This window comes from Apodemus sylvaticus, chromosome 10, assembly GCF_947179515.1.
Source record: "Apodemus sylvaticus chromosome 10, mApoSyl1.1, whole genome shotgun sequence".
NCBI lineage: Eukaryota > Metazoa > Chordata > Mammalia > Rodentia > Muridae > Apodemus > Apodemus sylvaticus.
Genome location: NC_067481.1, coordinates 47,070,400 through 47,096,740, shown reverse-complemented (window position 1 = coordinate 47,096,740; position 26,341 = coordinate 47,070,400). Strand labels below are relative to the sequence as shown.

The window sequence follows — 26,341 nt, the reverse complement described above, 5'->3', positions numbered from 1 at the left end:
TGCCCAACAGTTACCTAGCAACAGCTAGGCTCTCATATAAAAGGATCCTCCACCCATGCCCCTCTCTCCCCACCTCCATTTTCTTCCTCTCTCCCTTCTGTCTCGCCTCTCTTCCTGACCTTCTCTGTCACCCTTTTTTCTCTGCCTCTACTCCCTTCCCCTGTCCCCAATAAACTTCATTTTATACTAAATACCTCAGGGGTAAGGGATGCCTCAGCTCGGAGCCACTAAGGCACCCCTCCCCCCCCCACATCATATCGCGCTTTATCAAACTTACAGATCTACCCACCTCTGCTTCCTGAGCTCTGGGATAAAACACGTCGACCCCCACAGCTTGGGTAAAGAGTAGTTTTATTATTTGACTGTTGTGGAAATGTATTAGTAAGCTACTTTTTTTCTACTTGAAAATGTGAGCATACACACACACACACACACACACACACACACACACACGTTGTTGGGATTACAAACTTGTGTTATCACACTAGTCTATGTCGTGCTGAGTAAGGAAGCCTGGACCTGCTGAATGCCTGGCAAGCATTTACCTGAGCTACATCCCCAGCCCTCAGCACACAAGTTACCTGAGCTACATCCCCAGCCCTCAGCACACAAGTTACTTATTATTTGTTCTCCAGGACCCCACGGGGTAAGTTTTTGGCCGTACCAGTCACTTCTCTAAACCATCTGTAACGACCCCAGTAGGTATTCAATATTTTTAAATTTTAAAAATTATTATTTTGTGTACGGGTTATTTTGTGTGTACGTATGTCTGTCTAATGAATGCAGGCCAGAAGAGGGTTTCAGATCCCCTGAACCTGGAGTTACAGATGGTTGTGAGCCAGCTTCCTTGTCTTGGGACTTGAACCCGGGTCCTCTGAAAATAGTTTGTCCTTGTTGTTGGCAGTGGGAGCAGGGACAGAAGTGTAGGTCAGTGGTAGAGTGTGTACTTAGTGTAGCAAGCAGAATGCGCTGGGTTCCTGCTGATTTTGTTTTCCCCTGTTGTTGAATGACAGCACAAAGCAGTAGAGCCTGGATCGGTGTCTCATACTAAGCCAAGGTCCCAGTGGCAAGGCAGGACAGAGACACAGCGGCCTTCTCTCGCCTCCCAAGAGTGGTTCCTGGTTTTTTTCCAAGGTGGGATCCTGTGCTCCCCCGGGGGAGCGACGCCGCCGGAGAAAAGCAAGAATTTCTGAAATCCAGGTCGGCCTAGGCGATAATAGGCACCTTCGCCACAGCCACTGGAACCGCCCGGCCCTAAATCACCGGCAGCGGCTCCTCCCTCCGCGGCGCGACAGGCAGCGGGAGCTGCGGAGCTCCGGGCAGGGGCGGCTCTGGGGTGAGCGCCGCAGGTGCTGCGGAAGCGCTTTGAAGATCCCTGCGATCCGTAAGGATCCCAACGTGCTCTCCCAGGAGCCAGTGACCAAGAAAGCCAAGTCCCAGAGCTATTGATGTGCCGCTGTGGTCTCTTTCCTTTCTCTCCCCTATCCCCGGCTCCCCTTCCCCTGTTCCTTTTTTTTTTTTCTTTTGAGACAGTCAGGGGTCTACTAAATTGTCCAGTAAAGAACTGCCATATTATAGACACAAGTCGTGTTTTTATGCAAGGTAAATTGGTGTGGTTGTGACAAAGTCTCACTGTGCAGCCCTGGCTGACCTGAAACTTGCTATTTGGACCAAACTGGTTTCAAACATGCAGCAGTCCTCCTGCCCCTGACTTCAGAGTGTTGGGATTACAGGTGTGCTTCACCACACCTGACTATGAAAGTTAACAGGCCTCAGCCTCCCTTGGAGCTGGAGTCACAGGTAGTTGTGAGATTCTCTCTCTCTCTCTCTCTCTCTCTCTCTCTCTCTCTCTCTCTCTCTCTCTCTCTCTCTGTCTTTCTCTCTGCTAAACCATCTCTCCAGCCCCCTATACACTAAACAAATCTTTTTTGAGCCTTCAAACTGTTGCTGTGGAGACAGTTCCGAATACAGCAGCTGGTGTAGGCAGGGGTCTGGGTGAGGAGGGGGAGTCTCTAGAAGTCTTTGATTGATGGAATCATGGCCCCCACATTTGAGAACCACAGCTACCCCTCCTCGACCTCAGGTGATGGGGGTAGGGTGGCTCTAACCTATTTCCATGTGGCTGCAGGGTTGTTCTATGTTAACAGTGAGCCTCACAGGCTTGCCTTGAGTTAATGCACACATTATTATAAATGTGTGAGCACACAGCCCTCATACTTGATAGACACTCAGTAGGTATTCATTGGGTATGAACCTAAAGCTTGCTTAATCAGACCCATGTTGGGGTTTCTAGTGGAATGATGACTATTATTTGAGACAAAGTCTTGCTAGGCCTCAAGTGCACAATCCTCCTGTATCCATCTCCCTAGTGGATTACAGACGTGAGCCACCACAACTTCAGTCATGATTATCTTAGTAGCAGGGATTATATCAGTTAACATTTCAGCAAATGTTCTATGTATTCTGCTGTGTTCTTTTCTGGAGCTGAGGCTTTAAGGGGCTTAAAGGTGGTCCCAGCATGAACCCAGGAGTGCTCAGCTCTGAGACTGAGTCCAGGAGACCAAAGGGAAGCCCTTGAGGGGAAGGCTCTGAGATTGCTCCCCAGAGGTGATGATGAAGGCTGGTAAGGCCGGGCATGGTGGCACGGGCGCGGGCGCAGGCCTTTAATCCCAGCACTTGGGAGGCAAAGGCAGGTGGATTTCTGAGTTTAAGGCCAGCCTGGTCTACAGAGTGAGTTCCAGGACAGCCAGGACTACACAGAGAAACCCTGTCTGGGGGGGGGGGAAGGGGATTGGGGCGGGGGGGGGGGGGAATAATAATAAAAAAGGAGGCTGGTAAGCTGCACGCCACCATAGGAACTCAGTGGAGAAGTCGCCTAACAAAGATACCAGTAAGGGTGCAGACTCAGAGCTGTAAACTGATCCTGAATCCCCCAGGCCATGTTGGGTTAACCTGCTGAAGCAGATGGGTTGTGGGCACAGGGTGGTCACTTCTTGAAGCTGTCCCTGGGTCCTCATGGGCTACCTACTCCCTCAGGGTTAGTTAGTTAGCCACGGAAGCCTGAGGCTGCCAACTGCTCCAGCCGTCTCCCAGCCCGGTCCTCTTCCGCTCACAGCTCCGTTCCCCCTGGCCCCGAGCTCCCAGATTTCCTCTATATCAGCCAACAGCTTTTCATTTTTCATACTTGGTTGAAAAAGATTTTTAAAAAATTGAAACAGAATGAACAGCTCACAGCCCCCTGTAATTCCAGCTCCAGAGGCATCTGGCCTCTGAGGGCACCTTCATCTCTCTGTCTCTCCCTCTCTCTCTCTCTCTCTCTCTCTCTCTCACACACACACACACACACACACACACACACACACACACTTTTAAAATGAAATCTTAGCTGGGTGGTGATGGCAAGTGCCTTTAACACTAGCACTTGGGAGGCAGGGGCAGGTGGATCTCTGTGAGTTCAAGGCCAACCTGGTCTACAGAGTGAGTTCCAGGACAGCCAGGGCTACACAGAGAGACCCTGTCTCTAAAAACAAAGCAACAAATACTTTAAATAAACAAACAAACAAATCAAGACAGGAGCTCGCCCTGTAGCCCAGGCTGGCCTCGAACTCAGTCTTCCTGCCTTGGGCTTCCTAGGGCTGAGACTGCAGATACTGCAGGTACTGCTGCCAGCCAGTGGGAACCTCTTGGTTCCTTCACCCCCCCCCCCAGGCCATTTCCTTGCTGGGACTGGAATCCAAGGCCTTTGCTCGTGATAAGCCAGCGTCCTGCCACTGGCCCAGCCCCAGTTCTTTCATGACTTTTATTTCAAGAGAGAAATAAGTGCCAGGATTCTAATAACTACAGGTGGTCACTGGGGACTTCCTGAGCCCAGTGCTCAGGGGCTGAGAGTGCAGCCCCCGCCCAGCAGGATAAGACCCTAGTGTTGGAAGGTCAGCTCACTGGCTTGGCATAAAAAGTTCCTTGATGCTCAGTCTCAGTTTGCAGTCTGTAAAATGGGTACTATAATAATAGGCCTTCCATATAAGATTGTTGTGAGGCTAAGATAATGTATGCTTAAAAGCACTTAGTCCGATGCCTTGGCTATAATAAACACTTTGCAGAAGTCAGTATCAATACTGTTAAGACTATTATTTTTATGATTAATTATTACTAGGCGGCATAGTGCCCATAGTGGAGTGTGAGGTCTAAAACGCTGAGTCATTGGAGGAAGGAAGGCGTCAGGAGCAATTTAAGCGTGTTTATCACCCACTGGCAGCTTCCCCTCTGCTTCCTGGAGGCTCCCTGGAGGCAGAGGAGGAAGCTCACCAGGCCGGGCTGGGTCTTCACCATGAGTCCACAGTGCCCCGGTGGGGGTGGGGTGGAGGGTGGGGGATAGCTGGGGGGGTGCAGGGCTTGCCCCTCTTCGGCTGGAGTGACGCTCTTGTTACATATCCAGATGAACGTCTTCAATTCCTGAACTCCTTAGTACCTTCCTGGGTCTGGTGCTTCCAAACACCAGGTTCGGTTAAAAGCTGTCTCTCCATCTTCAAAATCTTAATCGTTTTGAACAAGGGGTCCGCATTTTATTTGGCTTCACACTTGGTCTGACAAGGGATGTAGTCGTGTCTACATTCTGTCTCTGTCTCTGTCTCTCTGTCTGTCTCTGTCTCTCTCTTGCTGGTATAGTACATGTATGTACATGTATGTGCATACAAGCAAAGGTTAGAGGTGACACCAGGTGTGAAGGGTTAAGGACCTGAAAGTCCAGGTGGACTGAGAAAGTCAGGACAGGAAGGGCTGACTTGATTCATAACACCTGAGAGCTGTTAGGCTCAAGAGAGGCTCCACAGACCCCTGTCCGTCCTGTTTACTACTTTTTGTTTGTTTTAAGATAGAGTTTCTTTAGGTAGTCTTGGCTGTCCTGGAATTCTCTAGATAGTCCAGGCTGGCCTCGAACTCAGAGTCCTGTCTCTGCTTCCCACGTGCTGGGATTAAAGGCGTGCACCTGTTGTGAGTGTCTACTACTTTGAGGCTGCAGGGGAACTGCTCTGTAGATGGAATCTTCATCCAATCCCTGTCTACCCTATAAAGCCCCCAGACTCCCTGTGCCTTGTGCAACAGTCTCTACTCCGAAGGAGAACAGACTCAGCATGGCCCTTTAGTTGTTGTGAGGAAAGGAACAATTCTGCCTCTGTCCATCTGCTCTCCTTTATTTGCATATCACCTCTATCCACCCCAAGTTAACAGCGTGGTTTTCTCAGTTGTTCTCTACCTTTTAACTTTGACATAGGATCTCTCACTGCGCTCATCAGTATAGCTAGGCTGACTCACCAGTGAGCTCCGGGGGCCCTCTGGTCTCCATCTACCCAGCTCTGGGGTTCTACAGATGCTATGCCCAGCTTTTATGTGGGTGCTGAGGATCTGAACGGGGCCTTCCTGTCTGTACAGCAGGCACTTTACAGACTGAACCAACTCACCAGCCCCCAGGCTAAGCTCTCACAGAGAAGGCATCTTCTACATAAAACAATGGAAACCGAGGCATGCAGATGAGGTAACTGATTTCCACAGTAACGAGCTGCTGGCTGGAGTGGATGGGGGGGAAGAACGTTCCCACCACCAAGATTCCTTCAGTAGCAAACCGCTCAGGTGTCCCCCCCGGCAGACAGGCTTAGAGGCTGGGCAAGGCCCTGCGACCCAATGCCCTCCTGGATGGACAGGGCCATGACTCAGCAGTCTTTACCACGACTTCAACAGGCTAAGAGGCATGGCAGAGTAGCCACGGAATGTGGAATGTGACACCCAGGCGCCCAATGTTGAGGCTTTGGTCTGCCCTGTCTTCCATTCTGAGACCCATGTAAACGGGCATCCTGATGCCTGGGCGTGATGTAGGTGGACGTAGGTGGAGTGCTCAGACACAGAATATTGGTTCTAGCTCATTTCTTCTTTGGTTGGTTGGTTTTGTTTTGTAGTGCTAGGCTTAGAACCTGGGGCTTTATGGGTAGACACTCTCGCTAAGCTACATGCCCACCCTCTCCTGTCTCTTCTAAAACAAGGTCTCTCCACAAGCAGTCCAGGTTGGCCTTGAACTCATGATCTTCTTGGCTCAGCCTTCCAGAGTGCTGAGAGGACAGGCGCTGGCTACGATGCCTAGCTTGCAGCTACTTTTTAATCATTTCGTTCTGCTTTGGTTTTGGGGTGAGGTCTCACGTAGTCCAAGCTGGCCTCAGTCTATTATGTAGCTGAGACTGGTGTCCTGCCTCTGCCTCCCAAGTGCTGGGATTACAGGTGTGTGCCAACATGCTGGGCTTAGCTGTTTTCTGTCCCACATATATTGAACATGTTGGAGAAATCCGTCCTGACAATATACTCTTTAGGTTATTTCGTAAGTAAATGCAGGCAGTTTGTTTCCCAGCGCCCCGTTCTTTTCCTCTGCAGGAAAACTCCGCTTGAAGCAATGAGGTCATTGGTAATATGCATGTGACCTGTGTGCCCATCCTGGCTGGTGCCACAGTGTTTGGAATGTGACTGGGAATGAGGTTAATCTTAATTTTATGTTGCTTCTGATCATGAAAATTCCATGGGGGGGGGTCCTGTCTCTAGAAGTAAGCATTATTCCTTCCTTCCTTCCCTCCTTCCTTCCTTTTCCTCTCTTTCTTTCCCTTTTTTGATCTTGTTTAAAATTCCAGTCCTTAATGACAGCAATGGGGATCATCCCCTGGATTCATAACCTGACCTCACTCTGTAGAGGGACAGGGCTGCTCAAAGGCCCTGGACGTGAAGGGTTGCTCTCTGATGGGTACTGTGAGAGAAAAAGAAAAAGTCACCACTCTTTGCTTCTGACTCAGCCCAGCTCTGCCTGAAGAAGGGGGAGCCCCCAAAAGTAGGGGGAATGCTGTGCTTAATCCAAACCAGACTCCAGCCAGCCTCACGGTGATAGCGGAAAGGTTACTCGTAGCACCCGCTCCTCCTTTCTGGGTTCTTCTGTGACAGGCATGCTTCACTTTAGTGTCAACTCTGGTTGCTGGAAGTTCCGCAGCAGGTGCTCTTAGTCGGTGAGACTCAAGGTTTTTAAAACTCGCTCAATCCACCCTTGCTATCCTGCCTTTCTGCTCTCTTGCCAAGAACCAAATGTGGCTTTCTGTCTGGGGTCAGGAGTCGGGGAAACAGAACCCCGTTCTCCGAGAGGGTCTGTGCAGCACAGCAGGCATGTTCCCAGTGACAACTGGAGCATTGCTCAGGGCGTGGCCTGGCTGCCCAGCTGGTCCTGTGTACAAGAATCTGCATGCTTCCTTCCTTGCTTGCTTCCTTCCTATCAGGTCCTCCCTCACCATCTCACCTGGGGGCAGGTAATAAAGCAGGGGGATGGATGGACCGGGAGGGCGGGAGCCACGTGGTGCCATAAAGCCCAGCTAGAGAGGGCCTGTCCAGAGAGTGGCCAGCCAGCAAGAGCCATCAGGCAGTGGACCAGCAGCCTTTTGGACCTGAATAGCTGAAGCTGCAGGACCAGGACATAGGCCATGCTCCGAGGCACGCCAGGACTAGGCCTCAGGGGTCTGAAGCGGGGTGAGAATTCTGTGGAGGACTTGGGGCACTCCTGCCCGGAGGCTGGCAAGAATTTTGGAGTGCTGAGGCGCAGCCTGGATGAGGCAGAAGAGGCAGCTGGCAGAAAGCGCGAGCGGCCCGCACGGTCCAAGGCTCGGCGCATGGCGGCCAACGTGCGGGAGCGCAAGCGCATCCTGGATTACAACGAGGCGTTCAACGCGCTGCGCAGGGCGCTGCAGCACGACCTGGGCGGCAAGAGGCTCTCCAAGATCGCCACGCTGCGCAGGGCCATCCACCGCATCACAGCTCTCTCCTTGGTCCTGCGCGCCAGCCCGGCGCCCCGCTGGCCCTGCGGCCACCTGGAGTGTCACGGCCAGGCTTCCCACGGCTCGAGCTCGGGGGACTCCAGCTTCAGTGTTCCGCGGTCTGCGCCGTCCCCTGCAGCGCCTACCCTAGCGCGCAGGGACATCGCCAGCCCCTTAGTGCCTCCTGCACAGCGCTGCGCTTCGTGCTCCCCACACGCGCACTTGGGGCGGTCTAGAGTGATGGCCGAAGTGCCTAGTTTGGCCCAAGCTTCTGGGGGAAGCTGGCGCCGATGTCCTGGGCCTCCCCCTGTTGGACCGGTTCCATGGCGGTGGGGTTCTGGGCTGGGCTACCAGCACTCCTGACCGTGCCACCCACAGGGAAGCTGGGTTGGCCGAATGACTGCAAAAGAGAAGATTGCAAAAGTCATCCTGGACAGAGCAAAATTGAATGGGGTTGTGATTTGCATGGCAGAGGAGACTGTTTTACCATGGGAAGGAACTCTGGGGCTCAGGGCAGCCTCCCCACATTCCATCCTGGGGCGGTGAAAAAGGAGGGAGATTTTAGGTTTGGATTTGATCAACCTCTTGCTCGTGGAAAGTGGCCTTTGCTTTCCTTTGCTTTTCTTTGCTTCTGAGCCCTCTTTTCCCGGGTTGCGTCTGGAAAGTGGGACTTGTGGGATTGTGTGGTAGACAGCTGCTGTGATCCGAGGGCACATGCTGTGGTCCTCTTCTCCTGTTTGGGGTGCTGCTGAACTGAGAGAGGCCCAGAAAATGACCAAATAAAAAGGAAACATGTCTTCTCTGTCTGCTCTCAGGACTCCAATGAGTTCAGTGTCCCAGTTTGACAGAAAAGCCTCAGAACCAAGGAATTACCTTGGAAGGAAGGATAGGGCCTACAGCCCCCAGCACCTGGGCACTGGTTTATAGCAAGACCTCGGGAATGGCTGGACACTACTCTGTGTGCTGGAGACATTATTTGGAGAAAATTAACGGTGGCATTGGAGGCTGCCAGAAGTGTGGCTGGGCCAGTTGCACTGAGGAAAGTTGAGGTCAGGGCCAAAGATGGGGGTCAGAGACCCAGAGTGGTAGGCAGAGCTCTCAGCCAATTGAGCGCCCTGGCTTCCAGTAGAGAGGTAGACTAGAAATACAGGAGAGATTTGAGGTGTGGTTTTGTTTGTTTGTTTGTTTTTAATTTTACATTTATTTATTTGTTAAGATTTATTTATTTATTATATGTAAGTACACTCTGTCTTCAGACACACCAGAAGAGGGAGTCAGATCTTGTTATGGATGGTTGTGAGCCACCATGTGGTTGCTGGGATTTGAACTCAGGATCTCTGGAAGAGCAGTCGGTGCTCTTAACCACTGAGCCATCTCTCCAGCCCTTGAGGTATGGTTTTAAGCCAAGGCTAAGAGAGGTGCCGGAACACCTTCCCTGAGAATTATGGCGAACTGGCCAGCATTTAGGATGGGTTCCTGCTGGGGTGCTAACACTGAAGACAGTGTTTGTTGTGCTGTTGCCACCCCTGAATAGAGGCTGGAAAGACACCACAGGCACAGACTACAGGGAGAGTGAGGGTTTCTCAGCAAAGTTGAGATGAGGCCCAGGGCCACAGTTGAAGCTATCTGCTCTCTGACATCCGGTCCACAGTCACCATAAGGGGTCCTGTCTGTTTTCACAGCCCACAGGAAGGCTTCCACTCTAGACAGGAGCAAAGTGTGAGTCTCTAGCTAGCTTTGGCCCTGCTGCAGAGAACTTGGGCCTGCCTGGAATGCGACCTCCGTGACACTTCACCTCTGATTGGCTAATGTCGCCACCTAGAGCAGCTGAGATAATTCCGAGTAGTTGTTTATAAATTGTTAACTGTTTAAATACTCCAATTTTATGTTTGGGGAGCCTAGACAATGCTTCATCCTTGTCTTTACCTTCAGGAATATTTTCTCTGAAAATATGATAAATAACTAGCAAATCTTTTCTAAATTCTAAGATAATAAGATTTTTCTCACCCTATCATATTCTTTACCTGAGGAAAGCTATGGCATCCCCTGTGAGTAGAATTAGCATATGCAGCACACTTGGGAGTTGAATCAGATAGGCCTGCCTTCTAGCTTAGCAGTTGAGTGACCTTGAGCAAATCCTCTAACCTCTTTGAGCCTTGGTGTTCTTTTCTGTATAATGGGCTACTGTCAGTTGCTACCTCACAAGCTGCTCTACAGACCAAATGAGACCTCTAAAGCACTTGACAGAGAGTTTAGCTCCTCCATAAGCACCCACTGACGGCCATCTAATCAGTCTGTTCACGAGGCTGTTGTAAGGGACTGTATGAAAGATGTGTAGAAGCCATGGAGTCTGCAACTAGGTTCCTTTAATGACTTTATCAGGACTCTGTGTTTGAGTGTTGCTATGATAATATGCATTTGGCTATCATGAGGTCTTTTGGCACATACATTTTATATATGCACTTATGTAGATGTATGGCTTCATGAAATGTGTGTGTGTGTTTGTGTGTGTGTGCACACGAGTGCATGTGTGGATGTATGTGCCAACCTAAAAGGAGCTCCTTCCTCTCCCCAATGCTTTAGGGAGCTCAATTATGTGCCTATATAATATTTCCTCAAAGGTTTTCTATAAACCTTGCATACATTTTGAGAAAAAAACACTTCCCAAAATCAAATCCACTCCCCTAGATGAATGAGTACTGTAAAAGAAAGATAAATTTAAAATTTGAGGCTATTAAAGAGATGGAAATTACCAACCAAAGCCAAATGGATTTGTTCAAATTTAGAAAAAAAAGGGAAGAAAAAAAGTACATGATTTAAAATGCACTACATATTAGTGCAGCTGTGGCCAAAAGATATAAAAAGTACACAAAGAAATTCTTTATTTATGCAAGATTAGTAAAAACATCATTCAAAAAGACTCTTGAGGAGATTTTTTAAAAATATTTTTCATATAATTAGTAGTAGTAGTAGCAGTAGAAGTAGTGGTACTTTTAAATTTTTGCCTGGATTTTATTTATTTATTTGGTTTTTTGGATTTGGGTTTGTTTGTTTGTTTTTTATTCGAGACAGGGATACCCCTGGCTGTCCTGGAACTCACTCTGTAGACTAGGCTGGCTTTGAACTCAGAAATCCGCCTGCCTCTGCCTCCTAGTGCTGGGATTACAGGCGTGTGCCACCACTACCCGGCTTTGCCTGGATTTTTTAAAAAAAAAGCTTTAGTTCTGTGTGTATATGAGGCGGGTATGAGCACATGAGTTCAGGTCCCCTCAGAATCCAGAACAGAGTGCTAAATCCCCTGCAGCTGGAATTAAGTGTGGCTGTGACCACCTAACACGGGTGCTGGGGACTAAGTTCAGGTGACCTCTGCAAGAGCCACACACGCGGGTTCCAGCCCACTTATGTTTTGTTTTTAATTTATTCATTGTTTGTATGAGTATTTGCCTGCATATCTGTATGTGCACTGTGTCTGTGTTTGGTATCTACAGAGGTCAGATGATCCCCTAGAACTAAACAAATCGCCTTATGCACAGGAGCAACAGGTGTTCTTAACTGCTGAGCCATTTCTCCAGCCTGTTAGATTTGTTTTTGTTTTGTTTTGTTTATGTTTTTGAGAATGCACCTCACTGAATAGTTCTGGCTGACCTGGAATTTGTTCTGTAGACAAGGCTGGCCTTGAATTTACAGAGATCCACCTGCCTCTGCTTCCTGGGTGCTGATTTTAAAAGTACACACCACTATGCCTGTTGCTACTTTGTTTCCAACCCAATTCCCCAGTAAAAGAAATCTCAACTCAATCAGTTAACAAAACAAGCTACAAGCCTAGATTGGGCGACCTCTCACTACACTACTCTGTTCTCATCTATATTATCCCACATAACTTGCGGTTTCTCCAGGCCTCTCTCCGCAGCCTCTCCATCCCTCCCCCGTAGCTCCTCCCTCCTGTTGATCCTCTGTAGCTCCTCCCTCCTGTTGATGCCCCATGGCTCCTCCCCTAGACCTCTCCTCCTCCCACTTCCTCCTGCCCAATCATTGGCTCAAACCTTCATTTGAAAAGTTAAGGTAGGCCGGGCGGTGGTGGCGCCCACCTGTAATCCCAGCACTCTGGGAGGCAGAGGCAGGCGGATTTCTGAGTTCGAGGCCAGCCTGGTCTACAGAGTGAAACCCTGTCTTGAAAAACAAACAAACAACCCCTCCCCCCCCAAAAAAAAGTTAAGGTAGGGAGAAGGTTCTAAAGGCAACTCCTCATCTGCAGCCCCTCTGAGGAGTAGAATTAGCATCAAAAAACAAGCCCAGGGCTATCCAAAACACCTGCCCACCTTTTAAAAGTGTTTTGAGATAGTACCTGCTTGTATAGCCCAGGTGCCCCAAAACCCACCATCCTCTTGCCTCAGAGACCACTGAGCCAGTCAGAGGCCACTGAGCCAGTCAGAGGCTAACTTCTAATGGCAGAGAATACAAAAGTTGGAGTGCTTAGCATCTTCGCGGCTGTGGAATCCCTGGTTCGCCCTGGGGCGGAGCTTAGCAGTCCATCCCCAGGCAGGCTGGGCAGTGTGGATGTGGAGCTGGTGAAAGAGTTCAAAGCTCTTTGGGTTCCAGTATCTTCATATTAAAAGTCCCAAACCCAAATTTTTATGTGGAATAATTTAAAACAAAAAATACGATGAGGGTGGGGGGGGGATGGCTCAGTAGATAAACACCGGCTGCCAAACTGACAACCAGAGTTTGCTCTCTGAAGCCTCCGTAGTGGAAGAAGAGAGCCATCTCCTGACAGATGTTCTGACTTCTACACACTGTGGCACATGCAAAATGAATAAATATAATAAAAATATTTTTAAAGGATAGATGAGTATGAGGGTGGATAGGGAAGAAACCCACCGTGTGTCAGAAACCCACTAAGGCTGGGGAGATTCCTTAGTGGACACTGGGGGATCTGAGCCCAGCACTCATGTGCGTCAGGGGTGCACACTGCTGTAGTCCTGCGCTGGGGAGGGAGAAACAGGAAGATCTCAGAGCTTGCTCTCCAGTCGGCCTAGCCAATCAGCAATTTCCAGGGTCAGCGAACCACTCTGTCTCAGGAAATAAGGCTGGGAGTGATCAAGGAAGATACCCAATATCAATGTCTGACTTACACACACACACACACACACACACACACACACACACACACGTAGGTCAAGTCCACCTTGTAGAATAAATAGAGTCTGTGAGGCTTCATGTACAACCTGGAAGGGACCCTCTCTGGTACTGCAGCATAGCCGACCAGCACGCTGTACAGTGCACTGGTCGGGGTGGACTCATGTGGGAAGCCCAGGACATCTCCATCTGTGGTCATACTCCTATCACTGTCATCCACTAGGTGGCACTACAAACTCACAATTTTACATTGATCAGCCTGACTTGTTCCTCCAATCCCAGCCCATCCAGGCACCTTTCCTGCTACCACCTCCCAGGTTAGTCTGGGAACAGCTGCTTGGCTCTCTCTCTCTCTCTCTCTCTCTCTCTCTCTCTCTCTCTCTCTCTCTCTCTCTCTCTCTCTCTCTCTCTCCTTCCCTCCCTCCCTTCTCTCCCTCCCTCCTTCTCTTCTTTCTTTCTTTCTTTCTTTCTTTCTTTCTTTCTTTCTTTCTTTCTTTCTTTCTTCCTTTCTTGTATCTTTTATTAAGTAAAAAGGGCCTCTTTATCTCTGGTTCCCTCTGATATCTACTTATGTAAAATATTTTTGCCAGCACATTGTCATTTGGACTAGCCACATTTTAAGTGCTCAGAGCCACGATTGGCTAGAAGATCTCAGACTGGGCTGGGCCTGGGGTCCTTCATCTAAGGGACATCTGTGCACCAGTATAGTCAGGGACTTTATTTCTTTGTCCTGGGAAGCTTTTTTTTCTATCTGAAAGGCATAAGCGTATTTTCTAGGCTAATTGTCCCCAGGCGGGGCCACCCATGAGTTTACTTCCCTAGCCCTCCTCATGGCTTGCGATCGTAAGAGCTACCCTGAAGTCTGAGATGGAGAAAGTGTCTCCCTAGAGGGCTGACTGCCTTTGGCAAATAAGGCACAATAAGGCATGTTTACTCTTACTGAATAAACGTGCTTTTTTGGTGTGTATGCATGTGGGTGGGGTAGTGCGAGTACTGTGGGAGTGCTCACGTGCGCTGGGGCACATACACGCTCGTGCGCATGTTGGGAAGGGCAGAGGTTGACGGTGGGTGGCTTCTCCACTTACGCGCCACTGTCAATCATAAGTCAGGGTCTCTTTCTGAACCAGGAGCTCACTGATTCACAAGCTGGGGATCAGTTTCTGCCTCCTGAGGCCTGGGGGTACAGGCGGGCTGCCATCCCTACCCAGCACTTATGTGGGTGTGGTGAGTCTGAGCGCCATGCCTCATAATTGCTTGGCAAGCATTTTACCCGCTAAGCCATCTTAAACTCTCAAACATCCTCTAAACTTACTACTTCCCAAGTGTGCTTGCCATTCCCCCTCAGGCAGACCTGCGCCGGCGTCCTCCTTGGGACTGCCCTTCCTCCCTCCTTTTCTTCTCTCCCTCCCTTCCTCCCTTCTGCCAGCTCGCAGTGAGGTCAAACTCCCTTTCCACCCTTGCTGGGAGTAGCATTTCTGAAATAAACTTGAAACCAACCAAAGCGCCTCTCCCCTCCCCCCACACATACACTAATGTGGCTGGCTCTGCTCTCCGCCAGCCCCCGGACATAGGCCAGGGATTGCTGTCTGAGATGACATTCTGGTATTAATGCTTCTTCCCAATCAGGGCCTGTTTCATATTTACAAAAAAACGCCCATTGAGCTCCATGCTTTCTGTGATGCTCCCAGCTCTGGTTTCCCACATCCTGCGTGACCCTGGGATTTTACATGGTTCCATGGTGCTTGGTCCAAGTTATACTCCTCTGTGTCCCCTTGGTGGCTTTAGGTCACTCTGGTAAAACAAAGCAAGGAGACAGGTAAGGGAAAGAGAACAAGATGAAGAGACTCGAGGGGGCAGAAACAGAGGAGAGATGAGAACCAGAAGAAAGACTGGCAGAGCCTCTGGTGCTGCACAGCTGGCAGCTGGCAGAGCAATCCCAAGAGGGTCTCTGCCTATGGCTTAGCACCGTAAGGCTGGCAGGAGAGAGATGGAGAGGCATTTACCCCACAGACCCCTTTTCAGCCTTGGTGAGCTGATTAGGAACCTAGGCAGAGGGTCCTACTAAATCCCAGGAGCCACATGTCCTCAGGTCTTGTCCCCCAGCTAAGTGCTGAGGGTCAAGGCCTATATGAAATACGAAGGGGCCAGGGCACAGCCTTTGCCGTCAGATGAGAGAAGGCACACACACCTGAGGAGGAACAGAAGGCTTTTTCTGATCACTGTCTTTTTCTCTGTCTAAACCATCTGAGGCTACAGAGGAAACCAGAGGCCGGCTCAGATCCCTACGGTCTTGACTAGGCTGGGCCAGGCAGGCCTGGGGCAGAGGCTGGATGCTGCTGGGATGATTCTCTGGGGAGAAGGGAATTGAAAAAGAGATATTTCCAAGGAGGGTGGAGAGGGAGGGAGGCTGTGTGGCACACACACACACACACACACACACACACACACACACACTGAGCTTCCCTGCTTCCTCACCCCCATTCACTGGAGAGCAGAGGAAAGGAGCAGTCTTCTCTCTGCTCTCTGCTTTCTCCTGTTTCCCCGCCCATCTGTGCAGTCAGCAGCTCCAGCAAAGTTGGCCTCAAACTTGAACGGAGCTGAAGCCTCTAGCTTCCTGGGAACTCCGCTGCAGCAGCGGTGGTGGTGGTGGTGGTGGCGGTGGCGGCAGCGGCAGCAACAGCAGCAGCAACAGCAACACCAATAGCAACAGCAGCAGCAGCAGCAGCAGCAGCAGCAGGGTCCAGCTGTGGACACTTCGACCCTTGAGAAGCTCTTCTGAATCTTCTAGCACTCAGCTAGCCCCCAAGCCCTCTTCACAATATACCCACCCTCGTCCTGGAGGTTTGAAATCTGGACCAGGGCATGGTGTGCTGAGGACCCTCTGGAGCACGTTATCCTGACCTGGACTTGAAGAAACCCAAGGCCGGAGACAACATGGCCAACCCAGTACAGCCTCCGCTTCAAGACCCAGGCTCCACCTCACCCTTGGAACTGCCTGAGATGCAGAAACTTCTCACCAAAGTGGAGAACAAGGATGACCAAGCCCTGAATCTGTCCAAGTCTCTGTCAGGAGCTCTGGACCTGGAGCAGAATGGTCACAGCCTGCCCTTCAAGGTCATCTCCGAGGGGCACCGCCAGTCCTCCCTTTCTGGCTCCCCTTCCCGGGCCAGCTCTCGGCGAGCGTCTTCCATCATCACCACCTCCTATGCCCAGGACCAAGAAGCCCCCAAAGATTACCTGGTCCTTGCCATTGCCTCGTGCTTCTGCCCTGTCTGGCCCCTCAACCTCATTCCCCTCATCTTTTCTATCATGGTAAGCACAATGCTTTGTTCAGGGAAAGGGTTTGGGCGCCTTAGAGCGGCAGGCATGTCCTCAGGGAACGGGCTTAAAGTGCCGAGAAGCATCGGGTGTTGGAGCCTTGGCAGGAGTCCTTTCTCATCTCTTCACTTCCCTTCTAGAGGGGGGCTCAGGCTCAGCTCTGTTTGCTCTTTCTTCATGCCTGCCTCTGGGTATCACTGGCTGACTTCTTGCTGCCCCTGTTGGCAGGATTCAGGGGTACATCTGGAGTGAAATTCTGCAGAAGACAGTGACAGCCAACTTGGTGTTTGTGCATGTGTGTGGAGGGGCTATCTTGATTGCTTTTCTTTTCTTTCTTTTTTTTTTTTTTTAACTGTGGGGCTAGGGTGAGGGACTGTCTAAGTGCAGTTCTGTATCAACAGAGAATGCTACCAGAAGAGGGCCATGGGTTCCAGATGCCCCAAGGAGAGCCAGGCCTCCTAGGCCACCAGGGCATTCTACCGGTCTGTTTCCAAGAACCACAGCGGCCTCCTTGCTTCCCTGGGAGCCCTGGGGCCTGGCTTCCCTTGGGGCACCTGGGGAGGGAAACGGAGGGAGTTGTCAGGCTGGGGGTTGGGACACAATGAAGTTCTTGGATCACAATGAATCTCCCGATTTTCTAGATTTCCTTATCTGGCTTTTGTCGGAGTTCTGGTCACAAGTCAGAGGACATGGCCAGCCTGGCCAAGGAGGTGCATGCGTGCTAGTCTTCACTTCTGAAGGACTCTGAATAGTTTGTCTTAGATTGTCCTCAAGTCGTTGGGTAGGGCTGCTTACTGAAGATCGTACAGAGAATGTGTGCTGGCGGACAGGACTGGAGAGGACAGGGACTTTGAGGATGAGGTTAGGGCCAGGGGGAGAAAACAGGCCAGTTAGAACGAGAGACCTGGGTGGGGTGACACTATCTGTCTCCTTTGGAGTGACACTACTGCTGAGTCACTGATTATCCAGTCACTAGGAGTTGTGGTCACTCTTACTCTACTTCTTCAGACATCTCTGCCACAAATTAGGTGGGCACTGACAGGGCACTGGGGACAGTAGCAGCTTCTCAGGTATAAGAGGCTTAATGTGGGAGCCAAGGTCAGGCAGGGTCCTGGGCAGGGCCCATCTAAACTTCCTGTGCTGCCTACTGTACCTCGGAATCTCGGCAGGCTTCAGGGTGTAGCTAATGGCTCTGGGCTGGGCCAGCTTCAGAGTTGTTGTTTACAGAGAAAGGTCCCAGGAAGAGAAACGGGAGGAAAATCACACCAGGGCTCGGGAGAAAACAGATTCTAGAATTATCTCCTGGGAATTTGGGGCAGAATACGTTGTCCTTGCCCAAAAGAAGCTAGGTTGAAGACTGTGAGCCGACTGGACCTACCTCTGGCTCTTTTTTCTCTTTTTCTGTACGTGAGTAGGGCCTGAAGGGCCAGGAGTAAGGGCTACAACTCTAAACCCAATGCTAGGACTGTGTCCCCGGGGCTGCATTCCAGGCAGAGAAGCTTCTAAACAGGTCCTTACGACATACTGCAAGAAGTGCCCAGGTTAGACACAAACACAAGGGAATTAAGTCATCTGAAGCAGGTTGCTCGACCTCCGACCAGCCCATCCATCTGCAGGCAGAAGCTCAACGGCTGCAGTAGAGGGCAGAGAGAGGCTGAGAAGGGCCTTACAAAGTGCTTAAGAACAGAACCCAGCCCAACCTAAGTGTGTCCTGTGGTCACACAAAGTGCTGCGGGGAATTTCCCTTCTGGAGGATGGGAAGCCATTGTGGGGTTTATTTATTTATTTTTGAATTTTTGAGACACTGTCTTACAATATAGCCCAGGCTGGCCTCAGACTCACACCACTTCCCCTCCTTCAGCCTCCCAAGAGCTATGATGACAAGAGTGTATGTACTAATACACCCTTGATCTTCTAATGGGGTTTTTTAATAGCTTTATTAACGTAATTCAAATATCATGTAACTCACTCATCTAAAGTGCACGGTTTAATGGGTCTCCGCCCCCTTCTATCTCATATGTAGCCCTAGATAGCCTGGCTCTTTCTGTGTAAACCAGATTGGCCTTGAAATCAGAGATGTGCCTGCCTCCACCTCCCAGGAGAAAAGCAAGACCTAGCCAGTGTGCTTGTGCACACCTCTAATCCCAGCACTCAGGAAGCAGAGGCAGGGGGATCTCTGTGAGTTATGCCAGCCTTGTCTACATAGTGAGTTCTAGCCCAGCCAGAGCTTTATGGTGAGACCCTATCTTAACAAGCAAGCACAATAAAACAAAACAACACATAAGAATTGCACACACGGATGGGACGCCATGTACTGTTTCAATACATTATATACTTTGTACCATTTAAATTGGGTTAAATACAGATATCTCCTCAACCATTGTTTCCATATGGTAGAAACTTTCTCCTAGTTTTTAAAAATATATAGTGCTTTGGGCTGGGGAGAAAGCACAGTGCATAGAGTGTTTTCCTTGCAAGAAGAGAACCTGAGTTCAAATCCCATAATTTACATTTAAAAAGCTGGGTATTGCACATCTATAGTCCTGGTGCTGGGGAAGGGGAAAGAGGTGGGTCCCTGGGGCTTGCAGCCAACATTGCCTATGTGGTGAGCTCTGAGCCAGGGAGAAACTTTGTCTCAAAAAGCAAGATGGCTGGGGATGGATTTCAGGGGCCTAGCACTTGTTTAGTTTGCCCAAGACCCTGTGATTAATCCCTGGCACACACACACACACACACACACACACACACACACACACACACACACACACACAGAGCACTTAAGGGACAATGTACACCCAACACCAGGGTTTCCTCTAGCTGGGATTATATGCACGCATCTCTGCTTGTTTGTCTGGAAACCCTGTAGTTTAGGGGTCAAAGCTGTGGCCATCCTCCTGGCTCAGCCTTCTGACGGCAGGAGCCACCACACCTAGCTTTAGACTGAGTGGGATCAAGTAGACTTTCTGTGCCTGGCTTGTGTTGTAAATAACAGAATCCTGTCCTCTGTGGCTAAATGGTCATTCAGTGGTTTTTCGTGCTTTCAATGAGTTATATCTTAATCCTAGTTGATTTTAGACAACGTTTCTCATCTTCAAAAGAAACCCTGTGTATGTTAGATGTTACTTGACCCCTCCCAATTGGGTGACACCAATTTTCCTATCTCCACAGAGGAACTTATTTCAGGCATTAATTTTAAAATGAAATTATATATAGCTGGGCAATGATGGCGTGCCTTTAATTCCAGCACTTGGAAAGCAGAGACAGGCAGATCACTGAGTTCAAGGCTATCTTAGTCTACAGAGTACAAGGACAGCCAGGACTACACAGAGAAAACCTGTCTCAAAAAAAAAAAAATCGTTCTGGAGGTTTGAGTCTTGGACCAGGCTCTGGCAAGGGGCAGAGGTGGCTTCTGGGAAGCCCCCATGATCTGGCTGGCCTGACTTTCCATTCATTTGATCCTTCACTGTCTTATTCATTCATCTTGACTGGCCAGTTGCTTGTTTTGAGGGAACTGAGTGGTGCAGGGCGCCTGCCGGGCATCAGTGACTGAGCCTGTCTTAGGAAGCAGGCGCGATGCTGCTGCCTGGCATTGCAGCAGGGGAGGAGAGTGCCAGGGGCTGTTGCAAGTCAGGGATTCACGCTTGGAACTTAAGCTTCTGATGAGCCCCTGGGGAGTTTTAGGCTGAGACAGGATGTGGTCAGTTTATACAATAAAGCCAACTCTCAGTTGCATTGTGGGAAATGGGCTACAGGCGGGAGATCCCATGTATGGGAAGGGGTGGGGATGTCTGAGCTCTGGATGCACTGGGAGGGAAGAGCACAAACAAGGGGTGGTGTGTGTGTGCGTGCGTGCATGCGTGTGTGTGTGTGTGTGTGTGTGTGTGTGTGTGTGTACGTGTGTGGTGTGATGTGTCTGTGTGTCTATAGTCTGTATATGTGTGTATGTTGGTACAGTGTGTGTGGTAGGGTATGTGTGTGGTATGTGGTGTGTGATGTGTGTGTCTGTAGTGTATATATGTGGGTGGGGTGTGTGTGATGTGTATGTGTGTCTGTGGTGTGTATATGTGTGTGTATTGTATATGATGTGTCTGTGTGTCTGTAGTCTGTATATGTGTGTATGTTGGTACAGTGTGTGTGGTGGGGTGTGTGTGTGTGGTGTGTGATGTGTGTGTCTGTAGTGTATATATGTGGGTGGGGTGTGTGTGATGTGTATGTGTGTCTGTGGTGTGTATATGTGTGTGTATTGTATATGGTGTGTGTGTGTGTGTGGTGTGGTGTGGGTGTATGAATGGTGTGTGGTGTTTGTTTGTATGTATGGTGCTTCTATGTGTATGTGTGTGGTGTGTGTATGGTGTGGTGTGTGTGTGTGTGTATGTGTGGTGTGATGTGTGTGTGTCCGTAGTCTGTATATGTGTGTATGTTGGTGCGGTGTGTGTGGTAGGATGTGTGTGTAAGTGTGGTGTGTGGCGCGTGATGTGTGTGTCTGTAGTGTATATATGTAAGTGGGGTGTGTATGATGTGTATGTGTGTCTGTGGTGTATGTCTGGTGTGTATATGTGTGTGTATATGGTATGTCTGTGAGTGGTGTGGGTGTGGGTGTATGTATGGTATGTGGTGTTTGTGTGTGTTTGTGTGTGTGGTGGTGTGGTATGGTGTGTTGTGGTGTGTGTGTGTGTGTGTGTGTGTATGCACGTGTAGCATGTACTCAGGCTCTAACTCAGAAATACTGGAGCTATTCTCAAAGCTGGCTCTGGGACCGTGCACATTTATAGCGTGAAGCTGAGTGTGGCCCACACGCCTGTAACCCTAGCCCATGGGGTGCCAAGGCCAGAGGCTGCATGAGTTCAAGGTGAGTCTTGGATACATAATGAGTCCTATACTAGCCTGTGCTACAAAACAAGACAATGTCTCAAAAACCTCAGACCCAACCCAACCAACTGAAGAACAATGATGAAAAGCACTTACTGAGAGAGGTGGACAGAGAAGGGCTTTGAAAAGGAGATTTCAGAAGGTGGGAAGGAAGCTAGAGAAAAGAGAGGGGAAGAAGGGCAGAATCTGACGAGGAAGGGAGTGGCTGAAGGCCCAGAGAAGCTAGGTTTGAGGAGAGTGGGCTTGTCTGCTGGGTTGGCCATGCCTCGATTCTGGGTGTCCAGATGGAGAGGCATAGACAAAGGGAGGAAGGTGTGGGGATCCTGGAGAGAGAGGGAGGGAAAGAGAGGGAGCGAGGAAGAGAGAGAGGGGGAAAGAGAGAGGGAGAAGAGAGAGAGAGAGAGAGAGAGAGAGAGAGAGAGAGACAGGCAGGCACAGGGGATGGGAGGAACAGAAGTTCTGCTGAGGCCTCAGACTGGGTGGGAAGCAGCTGCCACCAACTTCCATGGTGGGGTGACTTGCTCCAGCAATAGGTGTAGGTTTACAGACGCTGGATTCTGAGTGGCAGTGGCCATTAGACCTGTGCCAGGTGGCACTGCAGGTGTGGGCAAGAGTGGCTGAGGTGACATGCAGACAAGTAGGACTAGACAAGGAAGGAGTGATGACCTTGCCCGAGAAGCAGAGACCACAGGTGGGGACTCCGAGAAGGCCAGGTAACCCGCGAGCGTAGCAGGCTGAGGGCAGTGTTGGGGATCCAGGCTTCAGGGGAGTGATGGCAAGGGCGGGATGTCGCTGTGGAAACAGATGTCTGAGTGAAGCATCAGCATCAGGACCGGGGATGCGGAAATCGAAGGATGATGTTACTGAAATTCCTGGGTGCTTACTCAGTGCCAAGCACAGTGCCAAGTCGTCCTGGTGTATCGTCTCATTCAGCCCCGACATCACTGGGGCTCGGGGCGCTATTATTATTCTCATGGTGCAGACAAAAATCCTGCAGTGCAGACAAGAAGGTAGCAAGTGGGTTGGAATCCAGCCTGGCTGTCTTGAGGGATTGACTATGTCTCACCACCCACACCTCCTGCCTCCTTCCGTATGCCTGCAGCTCCTTTTGTTCTCCAAGGCAGTTGGTCTTCTAAACATTCCCATGCCCTGGGGAGGAAGAGGTCAGGTTTTTATCTAGGGTTCCACACTATGTCCTTCCTGGCAACAGAAGGGGTGGCATGTCACAGAAGAGGGAAGTCGGTCTCCTACACCGAGGATCTAAGTCTTGAAGATAGGTCAGGACTCCATACTAGAAATCCCTGCAGGGGACCAGATGCAGGTTCCAGTCCTTGGCCCCAGTGCTGGCAGCCTCTCAGAACATGCTGCTGCCCGCAGAAGCACATCCTGGGCAGATTGGGCCATGGCCACGTAGCTGGTAGGAGGTCCATCAGCTGGATGCTGGATGTTCTGTTATGGTCCATTCCTTATCTGGACCTGAAGATGCTTCCAGGAAAGTAAGCTTTCCGCTGTGTGTGCAGGGAAGAGCCAAGTCCTCTCTTACCTTTCTCCATCCAGATCATCTGCCCTCCCCATTAAGCCCACCAGAGGAAAACAAATGGCTCCTATAGGGCCTACTGTGGCCGGGCAGGTAGGGTCAAGGACTTTCTCTGAAGAGCACTGGTCACAGACGCCCAGACCCAGCTCTAGCATGCACTGCAATCTCTGTGGTTCCCTTGGGCAGGGGCAGGCTTGACACATGGGGTGGACTGAGAAATGAGGCCATGTTCTTATAGCAAGGCTTCCTGTCAGTGGAGTAAGACCCCAGGCACGGGCCTTCAAGACTGATAAAACAAACCAATAGCTGGACATGCGGCACGTGCTGGTCAATCCCAGCACTTGGGAAGTAGAGACAGTAGGATGGGAGTTTCAGGTCAGCACCATCTACAAAGCACGTTCTTGGCCTGTCTGGGCTATTGAGACCTTGTCTCAAAGAGTCAGTAAATATTATTTTTAAAATGGGCAAAATAGAAACAACCATGCCACAGGGTTGTTGGGAGAATTAAGTGAGTGCATGCGCACGTTGGTACCTACATAAAACCTTGTGTGTAGGAGACAGTTAAAAGGTGGGGTGGCCACTGTTTTCCCTGATAGTAAGTGAAGTTTTGCAAGGCCAGAGGAAAGAACGACTAAACCCAGGTGAATGGGCAATTCTGATTTGTGCCAGTTAGGAAATAACCAGGTCCCACATCTAATTACTGCCTCTAGAGGTGGCGTTCCCATCTGCAGCTGTGGCGGTGGGCACAGGGCAGCCTTTTCCTCGTGGGTTATTCCCAAACACATCACAGTGCTCCGCAGTGACTTCCAACCTTCCTTAGGCTGCCCCTGCCCAAGACAGAATCTCATGCATCCCAGTCTGGATTTGTAAACCCGTGTAATCCAATGATGACCTTGAGTGTGTGTGTGTGTGTCTGTGATTGTGAAACGGGCTCATTATGTGATCTTGCTTGGCCTGGAACTTACTAGCTGACCAAGCTGTCTTTGAACTCACACTATCTGCCTCCCTGCCTCCCCAGTGCTTACACTTGAAGGTGTGCACCAACACGCCCAGCTAGACCTTGAACTCTTGATTCTCCTGCCTCCTCCTCACAGGTGTTGCGAGGAGAGGCAGGCGTGTACCATCATGCCTGGCTTATGTGGTGCTGGGGGTAGAACTCAGGGCTCTGTACATGCTAGGTAAGGCACTCTACTGACAGAACTGCATCTCTTACCCATCTTAGGCATGTCCCATAGTCGGTGTGTTGTAGGCACAGCACAGCTTCTTCATGCTTAGATTTGTTCATTTGTGCATTCTTCTACTTAGAAGGCAAACGTGCTGAAGTCCAAGCAGGGGCATGTGCTGGTGTCTGTCAGGCACAAAGGCACGTGTGTAGCTGTGCTTTGGGGACTGACGCCCCTGTGCTTAAGGGACAGACAAATGCGGACTTGTTTTTCTTCCCCCACCTTTCTCTTTGAGGCAGCCAAGCTAGTGTCTCTCCATGGTCCTGAATCATCACTGCATGCACAGCTGTTTCCTCAAGCCCTGTTTCTGCTTCTGGGCCCTGCACATAAGGCTTACAGCTTAGACTCCTTCAGAAATCACCCAAGGCAACCTCAGCATCTCTCCCTTCTAGCTCTCCTTTTGCAGTGCTGGGGACTGAGCCTACAGTGCGGCACTTGCTAGACTAGTGATCTACCACAGAGCACACTTCTTCAAATCTTTAAAAGAACTGTTTTTGAGACAGAGTCAGTATCTCCAGTTTGTCCAGGCTGGCCTTGAATGTTAGATTGTCCTTCCTTTGAATCCGGGGTGGCTAGGATCACAGGTGTGTGCTACCATGCTCCACAGACATAAAATTGCTAATTTTGAACTTCTTGGAAATCCCCAAGGCCTTTCTCTACGTCAGCTCCTTTTTCTTCTAATGCCCAATCACTGATGTCACAGATTCAGTGACCTAGGCTAGCCATCCCAGTGGCTGGAGGTCACGTGGATTCATGAGTGGATCCCAAACTTAGACAAACTCACACTGCCCCAGCATCTCAACTCCGCATTTACCAACCAAGCCAGAGATCCACATAGCATCTCAGACATCCGCACGGCATCTCAGACATCCGCACGGTGTCTCAGACATCTGCATGGTGTCTCAGACATCCGCACAGTGTCTCAGGCATCCGCACGATATCCGCACGGCATCTCAGACAGTCTCTTCCCTTCTCTCCATATGACCTCTGGCTTCCTCACTTCTCCAGCTTGGGCTCTTTCCCAGATCCTTATTTGTTTCAAGTCTTTGGATCTTCCCCAACCCATCTAGCCTGGTCTACAAAGTGAGTTCTAGGACATCTGGGGCTACACCTGTCTTGGAACTGTCTCCAGCAAACAAACAAACAAACAAGCAAATAAACAAATACATAAATATTTTAACAAATAACCCCCAGGACTAAATCCAGCCTGTTATATCAGTCAAGATGCCTCCTCCTCTTCTTTTCCTTCCTCTTCTACGGGATCTCCATATTTAGTCCAGGTTGCTCTCAAGTTGACTATATAACCCAAGCTAGCTTCAAGCTCACAGTCTTCCTGACTTGCCCCGGCCCCTGAGTGCTGGGATTACAGACAGGTATCACCATACCCTATGTGGCTCCTGATGTGGCCTTTCTCTGGCAATTGCATCTCTTCCCATGCACACACAGTGTCTACACTCTGGCTCCAGCCCCATCTCATAAGAGTTTTCAGAGAAAGAAATACCCTGAGAGGGGCGGGGAGGACACATTCAGTATAGACAAGGTAAACACCCAAACACTAGAAGGGTTTATTTTTACTCCCCAGATGTGGAGGAATCTAGGAATGCTTCATGGAAAGGATGTTCCTGGAGTACGCCCTTGCAGTGAGAGGATTTGGCTCCATAGGACTGGGGAAGCAGAGGACTGGAAAGAAGCAAAGGCACTGGTGGTCGGCATTCGTCATGCCTGGAATGTGGCTGCTCAGAGCTAGTGGAAGAGGGTGGTAAGGGTTTTAACAGGAAATACAAAGTTGAGCAGAATTGCTTTTCCCCTCTATGGACAATGAAAAGCCAACAAGGTGCAGAGCTGATGGGACTGCCTCAGCCCCCGTTGACTCTCAGCTTCTGTGTGTGGTTCATGTGTGTATGCACATTCATGTGTGTATGCACACTAGTGTGCAGGCACATGTGCATATGGAAGCCAGAGGAGGACTTGCAGTGTCTTCCCCTAGTGTTCTCAGATTGCCTTGCAACAGAGTCTCTCATGGAACCAAAATCTCAGTGTTATGTTTGCACAGGCTAGCCCTAAGCTGGGAACCTGCCTCCTCATCTCCTCTCCCAATGCTGGGGTGACAGGCATGCAGTTAATAATTTAGAAATTATTATTTTATGTGTACAGGGTTTTACCTGTATGTCTATTTACGACATGCATGCACCACCCTCAGAAGCCAGAAGAGGGTGTCAAATCCCTGGAACTGTTATAGAAAGAAGGTCGTGGGCTGCCATGTGGGTGCTGGGAATCAAACCTGGGTCCTCTGGAGGAGCAGACAGTGCTCTTACCACTGAGCCATCTCCCCAGCCTCTGAACTTGTGTGTGCATGTGTGTGTGTGTGTGTGCATGTGTGTTGGTCTGCATGTGCATGTGAGGTCACAAGTCAGTTTATTGTGTTTTCCTTT

At 50.1% G+C, this 26,341-nt stretch overlaps 2 protein-coding genes across 2 annotated transcripts in view; both read left to right on the top strand.

The window, feature by feature from the left end:
* Window positions 1-7,496: 7,496 nt before the first annotated feature.
* Window positions 7,497-8,189, top strand: Bhlha9 (basic helix-loop-helix family member a9). The gene has a single exon (XM_052194296.1). It carries the CDS (start codon window positions 7,497-7,499, stop codon window positions 8,187-8,189), a length of 693 nt encoding a protein of 230 aa, XP_052050256.1.
* A 7,464-nt stretch (window positions 8,190-15,653) lies between these two features.
* Window positions 15,654-26,341, top strand: part of Trarg1 (trafficking regulator of GLUT4 (SLC2A4) 1) — an 18,367-nt gene continuing 7,679 nt past the window's right edge. The window contains exon 1 of the mRNA XM_052196372.1: window positions 15,654-16,274. Coding sequence (XP_052052332.1) covers window positions 15,897-16,274 — 378 coding nt within the window. The 5' untranslated portion in view covers window positions 15,654-15,896. The remainder of the gene's footprint in view (window positions 16,275-26,341) is intronic.

Excerpts from the sequence above, each read along its gene's own strand:
- Bhlha9 (XM_052194296.1), top strand. The coding sequence starts at position 7,497 with ATGCTCCGAGGCACGCCAGGACTAGGCCTCAGGGGTCTGAAGCGGGGT.